Source organism: Orcinus orca, chromosome 3, assembly GCF_937001465.1.
Source record: "Orcinus orca chromosome 3, mOrcOrc1.1, whole genome shotgun sequence".
NCBI lineage: Eukaryota > Metazoa > Chordata > Mammalia > Artiodactyla > Delphinidae > Orcinus > Orcinus orca.
In genome coordinates, this window is record NC_064561.1 from 184,489,702 (window position 1) to 184,503,508 (window position 13,807).

Here is a 13,807-nt window from a genome sequence, read left to right on the forward strand (position 1 = left end):
CCGGGTCAGTCGTCCTTGTCCTGGTGTGAAGTTGGAGGCTGGGGTGGGGATGGGCACCCGATGCCGGAGCCCTGATGGCAGGTGTGGAGTCTCGTGACGCGCCTGTTCCCCCCGCAGATAACCTGTGGAGTGCCTACGCGGAGAAGGGGGTGTTTGTGGAGAAGAAGGGCGTGCCCTCGGTGCCTGTGCCGGAGGAGAGTAGGGCGGGCGGGCTGCCCTACGTGCTCACCGACATCACGACCTACTTCACCATGCTGGTCGGCATCTACTTCCCCTCCGTGACCGGTGAGGCCGCGGTGCTCCCGGCGGGTCAGGGCCCCGTCGGCTCTAACGCGCCCACCCCCGCCCCGTCTTTCTTTTCCTTTTGGCTCAAAGATGAGCTTCGGGGTCTCCGTTCCCCACGTGTCTGAGCCGGGGGCTCAGGAGCTATGGGCGTCAAGGGGCTTGTCCGTGTTCTTGTGAGAGAGCCAGGTTATTCGGAGTGGCCCTGCGACCTTGACCCTTAGCAGTGGACCCGAGGGCCGTCAGAGGCCGGGAACTGCAGCGTCCGTGTCCTTATAAAAGGGTCTGCTGAGCCCCCGGAGGGCCCCGGTGCACAGTCCCCCACACGTGCACACACACACACACACTAGTCCGCACGCTCACACACGCACCCGTGGGCGCACACCTGCTCCTGGGGGCTCCTCAGCCTGGCGCAGCACAGTGGAGCCCCGGCCCCCCAGGCTGGCGCTGGCCGACCGAGGGGCCCGGGGCCATCCTCGCGCCTGGCCCCCACTCTGGCCTGTCCCCACGCTCCGGGAGGCTGGCCTGCCAGGGGCTGCTTGCCCCGCGCCGAACTTCACCTCCGCCTTCCCCGAGGCCCGGAGCTGGGGCAGGTCCCTCCCCGCGAAGGCGGGGTCACGGCGCCACCTGGACGGGCGTGGGGGGTTGTGGATCTGGCCCCTGGGGGGTCTTTCTCCTGTACTCCTGTCCCCCCGCTGTCAGTGATCAGGGTGGGGACACCTCCTCTGTGGATGTGGGTCTTTTCACGCCCCGTGGCACGCCCACGGGCTCTGTGCTGGCGCATAGGCCACGCCTGGGACAGGATCACAGGTGTCGAGCGAACCTGCCGCCACCTGGATTTTCTTTGATCCCAGTAGGAATCACTTACACTTTATGTGCCAGGTGGAGTGACCGGTGTGGGGTGGGGGGCGGCGGCCGCAGAGGTGGCGGTGGCCAGTCACCGCGTGGGAAGGAGGAGGGTTGAGGCCAGCGAGGAGTCTGTGCTGAGGCTGAGCTACGCTCTGACCCAGGCCTGGCCCCGGAAGTGAGTCAGCACTTGGCCTCCCTCTCCAGGGAGTTTCTCACTCCCGGCCACGGGGATCAACAGAGATCACAGTGGGGATGCGGTCGGGGCCCATGCACTCGGAGGCCAGGTCTGGTCTTGGCGTCCGTGGCGAGTGTCTGGGATGAGCCGTGCCCTAGCCTCCACCGTGACTTACTTCACATCTGGGCTGGCTGTCCCCGTGGAGAGCGTGGGGGACATTGGGGCACCTGTCCACGTGCCCTGCAGCAGCCTGCCCGAGACGTGAAGAGAGGTCCAGCCTGGCTCTGTGAGGCCCGGCGTGCAGGCTGCGGGTCTCTCCTTTGCGTCGTGAGGAAGTCCCAGGCCCGTTCTGACTCTGCCCCAGATGGGCCAGGGTGGGCGGGCAGGCGGGTGGCATCTCCCAGGCGCCATCAGTCCCTGTGACCCATCAGTTCTCCCTCCATCTCCGTAGGCATCATGGCGGGCTCTAACCGGTCCGGGGACCTCAAGGACGCCCAGAAGTCCATCCCCACTGGAACCATTCTGGCCATCGTGACCACGTCTTTCATTTGTATCTTTGGGGGGTCGAGCGTGGGGGCCGGGTGCTGAGGGCCGGACGGCTCTGTGCCCTTCTCCACTCACTGCCGGGCCCCTGTGCCTCCGGGCGGGCCTCCCTGCTTTGGGTAGTTCTGGCCCAACACCCGTTCTCAGAGGGGGCTGGGCTGGCGTTGGCCTGACTTAGGAAAATAAACACAGACTCCTGGACGCCAGCCTGGGCTGGTGGTAGAACATGGCTTTGTCCGAGAACCACGCGTAGTAACCACACTGTGACGTGTCACTAACGTGTAGCCACGCGTGTGCTCACGTCACGGTCTTGTCAGGTGGGCTCACTGGCTTTGAGGTGCCAGCGGAGCCTTTCTCACTGAGCTCATCCCTTTCCAGCCGGCGAGGTCTCCACCCTGGTGCCTGTGGTGGTCACCCTGCAGGCCAGGCCCATCGTGACTGACCTGAGGTCCCCAGAGCAAGGACATGGCCCGGGGCCCAGGGCGGGGTGGGCAGGGTGTGGGGTCGGTCCAGGGCTGGTTCAGCTACTGCATCGTGCCCGCCACGTCCTTGACCCGAGCCGCAGACCTGTCCTGCATTGTGCTCTTCGGGGCTTGCATCGAAGGCGTGATCTTACGGGATAAGTACGTTTCATTTATGGCTTCTGGGAACTCCTGGGGCCAGGGCTGGTTTTCTCGAAGGTGATTTTAGCTTTGAGTTTGAGAACCCCAGGATTTCTAGCTTTGTCGCAGGTGGCCCTGTGGCCACGTGTTGGGGTCTGATCTGTGCATCTGTCTCCCGCTCAAGCCTGGAGCTGGGGGCCCGCACAGTGACCTCAGACCCCGGTAGAGCTGGGGTGCGGGAGCTCCCGGGAGAGGCCGTTCCCACTCAGCAGGTGGGAGGAGGTTTCTGTCTCCAGCTCGTGTCTGAAAGCTCGCCGCCCCTCCAGGTTCGGGGAGGCCCTGCAGGGGAACCTCGTCATTGGCATGCTGGCCTGGCCGTCCCCCTGGGTCATCGTCATTGGGTCCTTCTTCTCCACCTGTGGGGCTGGCCTGCAGAGCCTGACGGGGGCCCCACGCCTGCTGCAGGCCATCGCCCGGGACGGCATCATCCCTTTCCTTCAGGTGAGCCCGCTGCTGAGAGCGGGAACCGCCCCCCCACTCCCCCACCCCGGAAGGAGTGCGTCAGGAGGGGCCAGAGATCCTGCCCGGGAGCATGATGTTTACGGTTGAAGATGGTGGGACCCACATCCCCACCTCCAGACTGGTAGCCCACCCCGAGGCCTGCATTTCTGTTCCACCCTGTGTCTGCTGCATGTTCTGAATTTCCCTTCTCAGGACTGCCGCGCAGGGGGAAAGCTGGTGGGAAAGCCTCCTGAGCCCTGCCCTCCCGCAGGGCTGTGCTCCAGGACCCAGGGCCTGCAGCCGGGCCCTCACAGAATCCTCCCAGCGGGTGTGTGCCGTGGGGAGAGCCCCGTCCAGTGCTCGAGGGTGTCGCCTCCTTGCCTGCGCTCGATGAGGGCGTCTGGGGTCTGACGGTACCTGGGCCGCCGTCTGCCCTCTGGGTGTCGGGCTTTCTTCCTGGACGTGGCTGGGTGAGGTCCAGGCCATGTCGTGAAAAGTCCGTCTCTGTTTCTGCCGCAACTCCGAGACCGCTTTTGGGTTGGACCCGGCTAGCTCGGCTTCTCGCCTGAACACGAGCTCTTTCTCCTGCGTCCTACGCCCGCCGCGGCCAACTGCCCGTGGCCCCAGCCCACCTGCCTTTCTCCTGGCAGGTGTTTGGCCACGGGAAGGCCAACGGGGAGCCCACGTGGGCCCTGCTGCTGACGGCCCTGATCTGTGAGACCGGCATCCTCATCGCCTCTCTGGACAGTGTGGCCCCCATTCTCTCCATGTGAGTGGCCACTGGCCCCGTTGGCAGCCACCCTTGGGACGTGAGGCCCCTGCTCGGGACGGCAGACGGGAGGGCATAGGGCAGAGGAGGGGGCCAGGTGGTGGGTGACGGGGCAGGCGGACCCCACGGGAGGGGACCGCGATGTGGGCAAGGGGGCTCAGGCAGCTCAGCGGGACCCTGCGGGACCTGGCCCGCCCCTCACGCCGCTGTTCACGTCCCCAGGTTTTTCCTCATGTGCTACATGTTCGTGAACCTGGCCTGCGCCCTGCAGACCCTGTTGCGCACGCCCAACTGGCGCCCGCGCTTCAAGTATTACCACTGGTGAGTGGCCGTGGGGAGCCCGGTCCCCTCCCTCCTCTGGGGCACGCGGTGCGTCTTGGGGGCCAGCTGCCACCCGGGTCCCTGGCTAGCCTTCGTGGGACCGGCCCGGTCTCCGAGCCGGGTCTCTTGTAGGCGCCTCGGGGCCGTTTCAGCCCTTGGGATGGTCCGGGTGGAGAAGCCGGTCCCAGCATCCTTGCTGTGCTCTTGACGAGACCAAAGCCAGGGTTCTGCTGGGGCCCGAGGCGGCTGCTCAGGTGCCGGCCTGGGGGTCCGGGCGGTGAGGTGGGCCCCCTCTGAGCTGCGTGTCCCCCAGGACGCTCTCCTTCCTGGGCATGAGCCTGTGCTTCGCCCTGATGTTCATCTGCTCTTGGTACTACGCGCTCTGTGCCATGCTCATTGCCGGCTGCATCTACAAGTACATCGAGTACCGTGGGTGAGCTGCTGCCGGCCCCTCTCCCGGGTGAGGGCTCAGGGGCCTCTAGCGGCGGAGGGGTCAAAGCCCGTGCCTCCTGCGGGGGGCTGCGTGGATTTCTGCCTGTAGCTCCTAACCAGTGGATGGCCACGTTTACTCTTTCTAATTGACGTCGTTTGTTACGACGTTTCGTTAGGTTTATCTACGTGTATCTGTGTGTAAGTGTAACGTACTTTTCTAGCAGTGCTCCTTGTAAACTTTGAAATCTATTTAACGGTAGCACTGACGTGCAATGGATTTTCAGAAATAGACGTTTCTGAAAGGTACACCGTAAAAAACCGAAGCGGTGGGCAGGTTAAGTGCATCTCAGAGCCCCTGGTCCGTCACTGGGGCATTTCCCCTGGACCCCCTGGACCCCTCCAGGGGGCGAGGCCCTGGGGAGGTGGGACATGGGGTGGGCTTCTCAGGGCACGGGGGGTGGGAGGGCCTCCAGGGACACTGCCTGAAGTCCCTCCCAGCTCTTGCAGGGTGGCTTGGAAGGAGGGTCTGGGGGCCGTGACCACTCCTGCTGGTGAGCCGGGCCACGGCCTGTGAGTCAGAGTCCCCCCCCCACCCCACGTCCTCTCCTTCCTCTGCCCCATCGATGGCCCCGACTCTGAGATCCTGCGTGGGTGCCAGTGCCGCCGCCACCCTCCCCGTGCCATCAGGTGCCCCTCCCCATGTCCTGCTGCTTCGTACTCCCGCCCGTTCTGGGGAGCCCCCTCCTCTGTCACAGGAGCGCCGAGAGGCCCTGAGTGGCCACCTGGGTGCGCTGTGGGCGGGGCCTCACCACTGCACCCCCACCGCAGGGCCGAGAAGGAGTGGGGCGACGGCATCCGGGGGCTGTCGCTGAACGCCGCCCGCTACGCCCTGCTGCACGTGGAGCACGGCCCCCTCCACACCAAGAACTGGAGGTGAGTGTCCCCATGCCCTCTGACCCCACGGATGCCTGTTCCTAAAAGCAGGCTGCAGAGAGAAGACGGTGCCCACCCCCCCCCCCTCCGTCAGGAGACGGTTGTCAAGGAAGCTGTTAGCACCTTTGTCCCTGCGTCAGCCTGGGCTGGTCAGCTCGGGTCTCAGCGCCCGCTGGTCATGCATCGGGGGTGGAGGGGGATGAGGGCGGCGAGCTGACCCACCCGGGGGCCTGCCGTGGATGGAGGGCGCTGACGGTCTTCTCGCCTCTGGGAGGAGGGAGGGGAGGCTGCCCCTGCAGAACCCGAGGCTTAGCTGCACGGAAAGCCCGCTGCCCAGCAGGGAGCCTGGGGCACGTGGCCCGGGAGGGGGCTCACGCAGCTCACCTGGCGTGAGAGTGGGGGCGAGTCGCCGTGGTGACAGCTCCCTGCCCCCCGCCCCGGCAGGCCGCAGGTGCTGGTGCTGGTGAACCTGAACGCCGAGCAGTGCGTGAAGCACCCCCGCCTGCTGTCCTTCACCTCGCAGCTCAAGGCCGGCAAGGGCCTGACCATCGTGGGCTCCGTGCTAGAGGGCACCTTCCTGGACCAGCACGTGGAGGCCCGGCAAGCCGAAGAGGTGGGCCAGGCGCCGGGGGGGGGGGGGGCGGCGGGGCCGCGCCGTCGCGTTTCCAGCCGTGCGCCCGAGCGCAGCCCTGCGTGTCGCGCTGCGTCCTGTCTCAACCTGGGTGGCACTTTCTCAGTTTGAAACCAGCAGGAGGGAAACCTGCAGAGGAGAGTGTGACGTGCGTGGCCCCAGGACCTCAAGACGGCAGAGGGGCTCCGGGCTGTTGAGAGCAGCCTCGGGGCAGGTCTCCCGACAGGCGGGCCCCACACCTGTCGCATCTGCTCCCACGTTTGGGGCCTGTGCTGCCGGGTCAGCCCGTCCAGAGGCTCCACGGACCAGAGAGGGGGCGGCGGGTCACGGGCACCCAGGCCAGGCCTCCGTCACCCTGACTCGGATGCTCAGCTGGTGCCACTGCGACCTCTGATCTCGGTCCGGGGCAGCCCCAGTGCCTGAGCCTCAAACCCCGTCTCGTGGGCAATTTCAGACATGTAGAAACAGCAGATGTACCACGTGGCCGTCCCAGCGTGGCCCACGTCCTGTCACCTCTACCTGCCCGCCCCACCCCGGGAGTGTCAACACCGGCCCACCACTCACTCTTTTCACCCCAGACCCCGCGTGTCTGTCTCTGAAACAGGAGGCGATTCGCACAGCAGCCCTACCACGCCCGGCCGTCCACAGGCCGCGTCCAGCCTGCCGGCCTCGGGCGGCTCCTGTCTGGCTGGGGCGTCGGGGTCTTGCTCTCGGGTGGGTCCTTCGTCAGCCGTCCCCACGTCAGGGTTGCCCGCTGTGCCCGGGCATCCGGGTCAGCCCTGCTGTCCAGGCGTCTGTAAACCGGGCTGCGCCCAGAGGTCTCCAGAGCACCTGGGGGAGGCACGGCTGCTTGGAGGGGGTCGTGGCCTGTGTAGCCCGAGGCGTCGACAGCCCCTTCCTTGGTTGGCCGGACAGCCGGCCCCTGGGGACCCGCCCTGGCAGCCAGCGGCACCAGCCATTCTCTCAGCATCGTCGTGACCCAGAGCTTTAACGCGGTAGTTGTTGGTGTTGGCTGGGGGTGTAGACGCCGGCGCTGTGGCTGCGATCCCAGGTGTAGACGCGGGGGTTGTGGCCGTGATCCTGTCTGTAGACGCTGGAGTCATGGCTGTGACCCTGGGTGTAGATGCCAGTTTTGGTTGTGAGCCGTGGGTGTAGATGCCAGGGTTGTCTGAGAATTGTATCCTCCCTGTCTGGCATTCCAGTTTCATTCACTCTTGGACTGCTTTTCCCCTGCCCAACCCTTAGGGGTTACAGTTCCCTGGGTGATCTCACACATTTTCTTTGGTGACCTTGGCCATCTGTGAGCCATGGGTGTAGACACCAGGGTTGTGGCCGTGATCCTGGGTGTAGATGCCGGGGTCATGGCCGTGACCCTGGGTGTAGATGCCGGGGTCGTGGCCGTGACCCTGGGTGTAGACGTGGTGTGTCATTCTCGCTGGTGGGACAGCCTCCTTGTGCTGGCGCCTCGGCCTTCTCGACAGCTCCCTGCGTCGGTGTGAAGAAGCTCTAGACCCGTGTCCGAGGGTGGGAAGGTCCCAGCTCTCGTTGCGACGTTGCCCAGGCGCTGATGGAGCGTTTTCCCTCTCTCACACTCACGGGTCCTCTTGTCCTCCCAGCGTCTCTGGGGATGGGCGGGGGCACAGTGGGGCTGGGGAGGTGGGCTCCAGCACCGAGCGGGGGGTTGAAGGCTCCGGGCCCCTGCCTGGAATGGCACTGACTCGGCTGGGTTCACAGCCCTCTTTCCAGACAAGAACGTCATAGCCCGGTATGTGTCCTTTTGGACTTTCTCCTGTTGGTTTGTTTTAAACAGACGATCCCGCAGAAATACCGTTTCACACACTTACTCTGCTTTGAACTGTTGCTTCTCCAGTCGGCCGGGTGCTTGTTTTGTTTATGACGGCCGCACAGTGTTTGTTTCGTGGACGTGCTCTGAGTTTTATTCCGTGGAATTGCTGTCCTGGGGACGGAGGTGGTTCCCATTGCCTTGGTGTCAGGAAGTGTGGTGTGAGCACCGCTTAGATGTAGTCCACGGGGGTTGCTCTTAGGATGGATTCTTGGGGTTAGAGCCTCCCTTCCTGGTGCCGTGCCCCTGAGGCTCTGAGCCAGGTTCCAGTTCTGGTCTGCCGGGTAGTTTACGTAAAGGCCGGTCCGTGTGGCCGGGAACAGGGGGACCCCAGGCCCCTCTCTGCCGCGTCTCTTACTGGGAGGGCTCTGTCCCGTTGCTCCCATGGGAAGAGGACGGCACAGCGGGGTTTCGCCCCAGATGTCCGGCACGGATGCAGCTCAGGGCCAAGTGTGTTCCCGAGGGGAGGGGCTGGGTGGAGGCACTCACGGGGTCTCAGAGGGTGAGGACCCCAGGGATGCTGCAGTCGGGTGCAGCCCACAGCATCTCACCCGCTGGAGGGTCACTGGGCACCCACCCGGTTTTGTAGGTCGAAGACCGGGCAGTGCACTTGGACCTTCCTCGAGTTTTTCAGCGTGTGTCCCGCCGCGGAAGCAGAGGCCTCGTGAGGGGAGAGCCCTCTGGGTTCCTGCTGGGTTAGGGGGATTGAGCAGCTCACGTCAGATGGCTCAGCAGCTGAGACGCGCTGGCCGGGTTGTGGGAGAGGCCGTGCTCTGCACTCCCCTTCCCGGGGGCGTGAACGAGGCTGGTCTTCTGTGGGGCAGGGAAGGGCTCACACGTTGACTTTGAGGTCCCACAGGGCCTGGTCCTCAGGGCCCCAGGAGCTGGGTGTGGAGGTAGTGCCCGAGGCCCCGAAGATACCGCTGGGCCCTCGAAGTTCCCGCGAGGCCAGGGTAGCGGGGGCGCCGACACCTCACAAGGCCGCGGAGTGGGCTTTCCAGCAGCAGGACAGAAGAACCACAAAACCCCGCTGTGTCTCCCTGAAGCCATAGCATCAGGTCAGCATTTCCACCAGTGACCTGAGAAGCTGTTGGTCTCAAAGCTAGAGCATGCGACCTTTAAGCCCCTTGAGCGACCGTGTCCTGATGGGGCTGAGCCCCTGGCCTCTGGTCTCCAGGAAGCGTGGGTCCAGGGATCCCTGAACTGCACTGCGGCTGCACCACGGCAGCCCTGGGTCACATCCACGCACCTGTTTGGACTCTTCCTTCTTGAGCCAGCAGCCCTTTGACCTGGTGGCTCAAGTCCGGGTGGTCGAGGGGGGACGTGGCTCCAACCTTCCATATGAGGTCCTGGGGCGTCCATCCCAAGTATCAGCAACAGGGGCTTAGAACAGCCAAGATTCACTCTGTCTGCGCTCTGAGGCCAAAAGTCACACATCGAGGTGCCCCAGGGCCAAGCTCCCTCCTGAGCTCCAGGGGAGGGTCCTTCCTGCCTCGTCCAGCTCCCGGGGCTCCAGGTGTCCCTGGGCTCCTGGCCACGTCCCTTCGGTCTCCACCTCTGTCTTGTTTTGTTTTGTTTTGTTTTTGTTTTATTTTTTGCGGTACGCGTGCCTCTCACTGTTGTGGCCTCTCCCGTTGCGGAGCACAGGCTCCAGACGCGCAGGCTCAGCAGCCACGGCCCACGGGCGCAGCTACTCCACGGCACGCGGTATCCTCCTGGACCGGGGCACGAACCCACGCCCCCTGCATCTGCAGGCGGACTCCCAACCACTGCGCCACCAGGGAAGCCCTCCACCTCTGTCTTTACATGGCTTCTCTGTGTCTGCCTTCTCTCCTGTCCCTGACATTGGATTTGGGACCACCTGGATAATCCAGGAGGTTTCACGTCAAGACCCTTAACTTAATTACATCAGCAAAGACTTTTTTCCAATAAGGCCACATTCACAGGTTCTCAGGATTAGGAGGTGGGTGTATCTTTTGGGGGCCACCATCAACCCACTGTGGTCTGTCTTCTGGCCCCCAGAATGCACACCTGCCTGATGTGCAAAGTATGTTATCTCATCACTGCATCCTCCCAAGTCTCAACCCCTTACAACGTCAAGTAAGTGAGGAATTTCGTCTACGTACCCGCAGTTCAAAGGTCCCAAATCTCGTCTTCTAAATCACCTGGCTCAGGTGTGGGTGAGGTTCTGAGTGGAGTCCATCCTGGGGCAGAACCCCTCTGCCCACAGCCTGTGCGACTCGGAGATAAGCAGTCCACGTTCCAAAGTGCATTGCGGGACCTGCACGGGGGACACGTCCCAGCCGGGGAGGCACAGGTTGGAGGAGCCGGGGGGGTTGGACTCCAGGGGGCAGTTCCATTTGGTGTCGGCCGGCAGTGCTTCCCTGTGGCTTGAGGCCCCACCCCCAAGCCAGGCCCCCGAGGGCCAGTCGGCACGGCCGGCAGAGGACCCGCTGCACAGGTGGCGCTACCTCGACAGGAGGCCTGCCGTGGTCACAGTGTGCCGGGCTGCGCTGTGACGCGGAGCTGCCCCAGTCGGACGCGTGGCACGTGGCGGAGGGGCAGCAGTGCACCCGCCGGGCACTTCACTCCCGCACCACCGCCTTCTAGGAAGAGCTGTGTGGTTTGATGCTTCCTGACCAAGGTTCCCGCAAGCTAGGAGTGAGGGCCAGGGTGTCCATGTGCAGTAGGGGGTGGCCTGTGACCCCGCTCTCCTGTGGGCACGCACGCGTGTGTGCACTGGTGCTCACGTGCACACGCAGGCAGTGCCCGAGAGCGCCGGGCCCTGGCCTCGACTTCGGGTACCGAGGGGCGCCCGCTGAGCCTCTGGCCCCCACGCGTGAGGCTGTGAGCCCACCTGGGGCCCGCCCGGCCCCGTGTAGTAGGCGGGTGTGTGCTGGGACCTGCTGCCCCCAGCCCACCCCTCACCCCAAGCCCGACCCGCCTGTGTCTGCAGAACATCCGGGCCCTGATGGGCGCCGAGAAGGCCAAGGGCTTCTGCCAGCTGGTGGTGTCGTCCAACCTTCGGGACGGCATGTCCCACCTGATCCAGTCGGCTGGCCTGGGGGGCATGAAGCATAACACGGTGCTCATGGCCTGGCCCGAGGCCTGGAAGCGGGAAGACAGCCCCTTCTCCTGGAAGAACTTCGTTGGTGGGTCGGGCCGTTCGGAAGCCGCGTGACGGGATCCCCTCTCCCTGGCCTTGCCCCCATGGGGCGGTTCCCGGGGGCGCCCCGGCTGGGCCGCAGAGTGATGGGGGGGCGTGCCCCACGAGGGGCTTGGTGGGGACCCCGGGCTCCCCTGCCCCCGTCCCGCTGGTGAGTCCAGGCCGCTCGGTTCTGCTGGGTGGGCCTGTGACCCCGTGACCTGCCCGCCTCTCCACAGACACCGTCCGGGACACCACGGCGGCGCAGCAGGCCCTGCTGGTGGCCAAGAACGTGGATCTGTTTCCGCAAAACCAGGAGCGCTTCAGCGACGGGCACATCGACGTGTGGTGGATCGTGCACGACGGGGGTCTGCTTATGCTGCTGCCTTTCCTGCTGCGCCAGCACAAGGTGTGGGCGGGGTCGCGTAGGGAGCGGGGTCGCGTAGGGGGCGGGGTCATGGGGGTCACGGGGGAGGGGCCACACGGGGAGCGGGGTCATGGGGAGGGGGCCACACGGGGGAGGGGCCACATGGGGAGCGGGGTCATGGGGAGGGGGTCACATGGGGGAGGGGGTCACACGGGTGAGGGGGTCATGGGGAGGGGGTCACATGGGGGAGGGAGGTCACACGGGGAGCGGGGTCATGGGGAGGGGGTCACACGGGGGAGGGAGGTCACACGGGGGAGGGGCCACACGGGGAGCGGGGTCACGGGGAGGGGGTCACGGGGGAGGGGCCACACGGGGAGCGGGTTCATGGGGAGGGGCCACACGGGGGAGGGGCCCCACTGGGGAAGGGAGTGGACAGCGGGCAGGAGTGACCGCCCCCCGCCCCTCAGGTGTGGAGGAGGTGCCAGATGCGCATCTTCACGGTGGCCCAGGTGCACGACAACAGCATTCAGATGAAGAAGGACTTGCAGACATTCCTGTACCACTTGCGCATCAGCGCCGAGGTGGAGGTGGTGGAGATGGTGAGGGAGCCGGGCACTGGGCGGACGCAGCTCTCACCTGCAGGGTCCCCACGGCCCTTACAGCCCAGGGCCGGCCTGCTGGGCCGTCGCGGCATCTTCTCTGTCCTCTGGCTGTGACGGCAGCTCGGGTTCCTTCCTTCCTTTTCTGTGACCTCGACAGCTTCAAGGAGGGTCAGGCGATGTGTAGTGAGTCCCTCAGTTTAGGTTCGCCTGATGCTTTTCTCGTGGCTGGACTGGGTCGTGGGTTCACGGGAGGAGGACCCGGCTGGACCGGGCTTGACCACGGGGCTGGCCGCCTCCTGGGGGATCTGAGCTCCGGGGCCAGCGGGAGGGTTACGGTCGGTCCTGTGGGGCGCGCGTGGGCCGGCCTGTGTCCGGAGCCCACGGTTGTGGTGCCTTTTCGTGGGTGTCTCGTGTGTCAGTGAATGTGGGTCCCGGGGCAGGTGGAGGGCGTTCAGTCGTGACCTGCACGGTCACGCGTAGGGGTGGGGACGCCGGGGCCGGGGCTGTGAGCCACAGAGGGCGGCCCGGGGGCCCCCGGGCCCGCAGCACGCTCGCTGGGGGACGGGGGGTGAGTGGTGATCAGTCTGTGCTCGCGTCTGCTTCCGTGCCTCGGAACCTGTAGGTGGAGAACGACATCTCGGCCTTCACCTACGAGCGGACGCTGGTGATGGAGCAGAGGTCGCAGATGCTGAAGCAGATGCAGCTGTCCAAGACGGAACAGGAGCGGGAGGTGCGTGGGGCCACACGGGGGTGCTGCTGGGCCCCTGGACAGCGTGGGCTGTGTCCCCCGCTGCCGCACTGGCCTGTCCTTTCCCGGACCCCGTGTGACTGCCAGGACAGTGTCCCTGAGGCCTCCTCGAGCTTTTGTCCCCACACCTGGTTTTGTGAACAGCTGGTGGCGCGGCTTCTGCCCCCACCTCCCCTCGCCACGTGGCTCGAGGTCACGCCCTCACAGGCCTCCGGGGTCAGGGCCCGTGTCTGCCCGGCCCCGGCCGTCCTGCTCGTGCACGGCCCCGCCTCTCTTACATCATATCCCGACCGGCCACCTCCTCCTGTCCCTCCATCCTCAAACCAGCAGCCACCAACTCGTTACACCCCTCCCAACCTTGTCCTGGCTCACGTGTCCCCGCGGCCTTGCACGGCCCAACCCTGTCCCTGCCTGAGTGACCTTCGCCCTCGCCACACAGGCCGCTGCGGTTTCCTGGGGACCCTGACCCCTCACCCCACAGGCCTTCGGCTCCTAGCTGTCGTCAGTGCCATCTTTGCATACAGCTCCCGGGCACCTCGTGTGACGTGGGAGCTCCTTCCCCCTGCACCTCCCCTTCCCCAGACTCCATGGCTCTCACAGCCCCACCCCAAGGATGTGGGCTCCCTGACAGCCCCTTTGCTGTTGACGAGTGAGGGGGGGGTGAACGGGTGAGGGGAAGGATGGATGGATGGAAGGATGGATGGAAGGATGGACGGATGGGTGGGTGGGTGGGTGGGTGAGGGGAAGGATGGATGGACAGACGGATGAATGGACAGGTGGATCGATGGATGGATGAGCAGGTCGAGGCAGAGCCTGTGTGTGCGGGGGGCGGGGCTCTGTGCAGTGCAGAGACGTGCATGTCAACATCTCCCGTCAGCACGTCTGAAGAGGTCCTTTCTCAGGGGCTTTCAGAGTTGGGACAGGAGGAGACAGAAATGTAACGATGGGTTTGGTCTGGAAGCCCAGGAGGAGGGGCCTGGGAGGGCTGGTCCAGACGTCCCCAGGCCCCGTCGGCTGTGCTCTGTGTGGGGCCCGGGGCTGGCCGGCTCCTCTCCCCGTGCACG

At 65.3% G+C, this 13,807-nt stretch overlaps 1 protein-coding gene across 3 annotated transcripts in view; it reads left to right on the plus strand.

Moving 5' to 3' along the window:
• SLC12A7 (solute carrier family 12 member 7) overlaps window positions 1-13,807 on the plus strand; it is a 42,105-nt gene that overhangs the window by 21,829 nt on the left and 6,469 nt on the right. For all 3 annotated transcript variants that reach the window (XM_012534719.3, XM_033436638.2, XM_033436639.2), the window contains exons 9-21: window positions 118-285; window positions 1,758-1,856; window positions 2,415-2,472; window positions 2,778-2,952; window positions 3,603-3,721; window positions 3,944-4,042; window positions 4,356-4,475; window positions 5,303-5,407; window positions 5,852-6,020; window positions 10,838-11,033; window positions 11,266-11,435; window positions 11,861-11,992; window positions 12,618-12,725. In XM_012534719.3, the coding sequence (XP_012390173.1) occupies window positions 118-285; window positions 1,758-1,856; window positions 2,415-2,472; window positions 2,778-2,952; window positions 3,603-3,721; window positions 3,944-4,042; window positions 4,356-4,475; window positions 5,303-5,407; window positions 5,852-6,020; window positions 10,838-11,033; window positions 11,266-11,435; window positions 11,861-11,992; window positions 12,618-12,725 (1,718 nt within the window). The remainder of the gene's footprint in view (window positions 1-117; window positions 286-1,757; window positions 1,857-2,414; window positions 2,473-2,777; window positions 2,953-3,602; window positions 3,722-3,943; window positions 4,043-4,355; window positions 4,476-5,302; window positions 5,408-5,851; window positions 6,021-10,837; window positions 11,034-11,265; window positions 11,436-11,860; window positions 11,993-12,617; window positions 12,726-13,807) is intronic.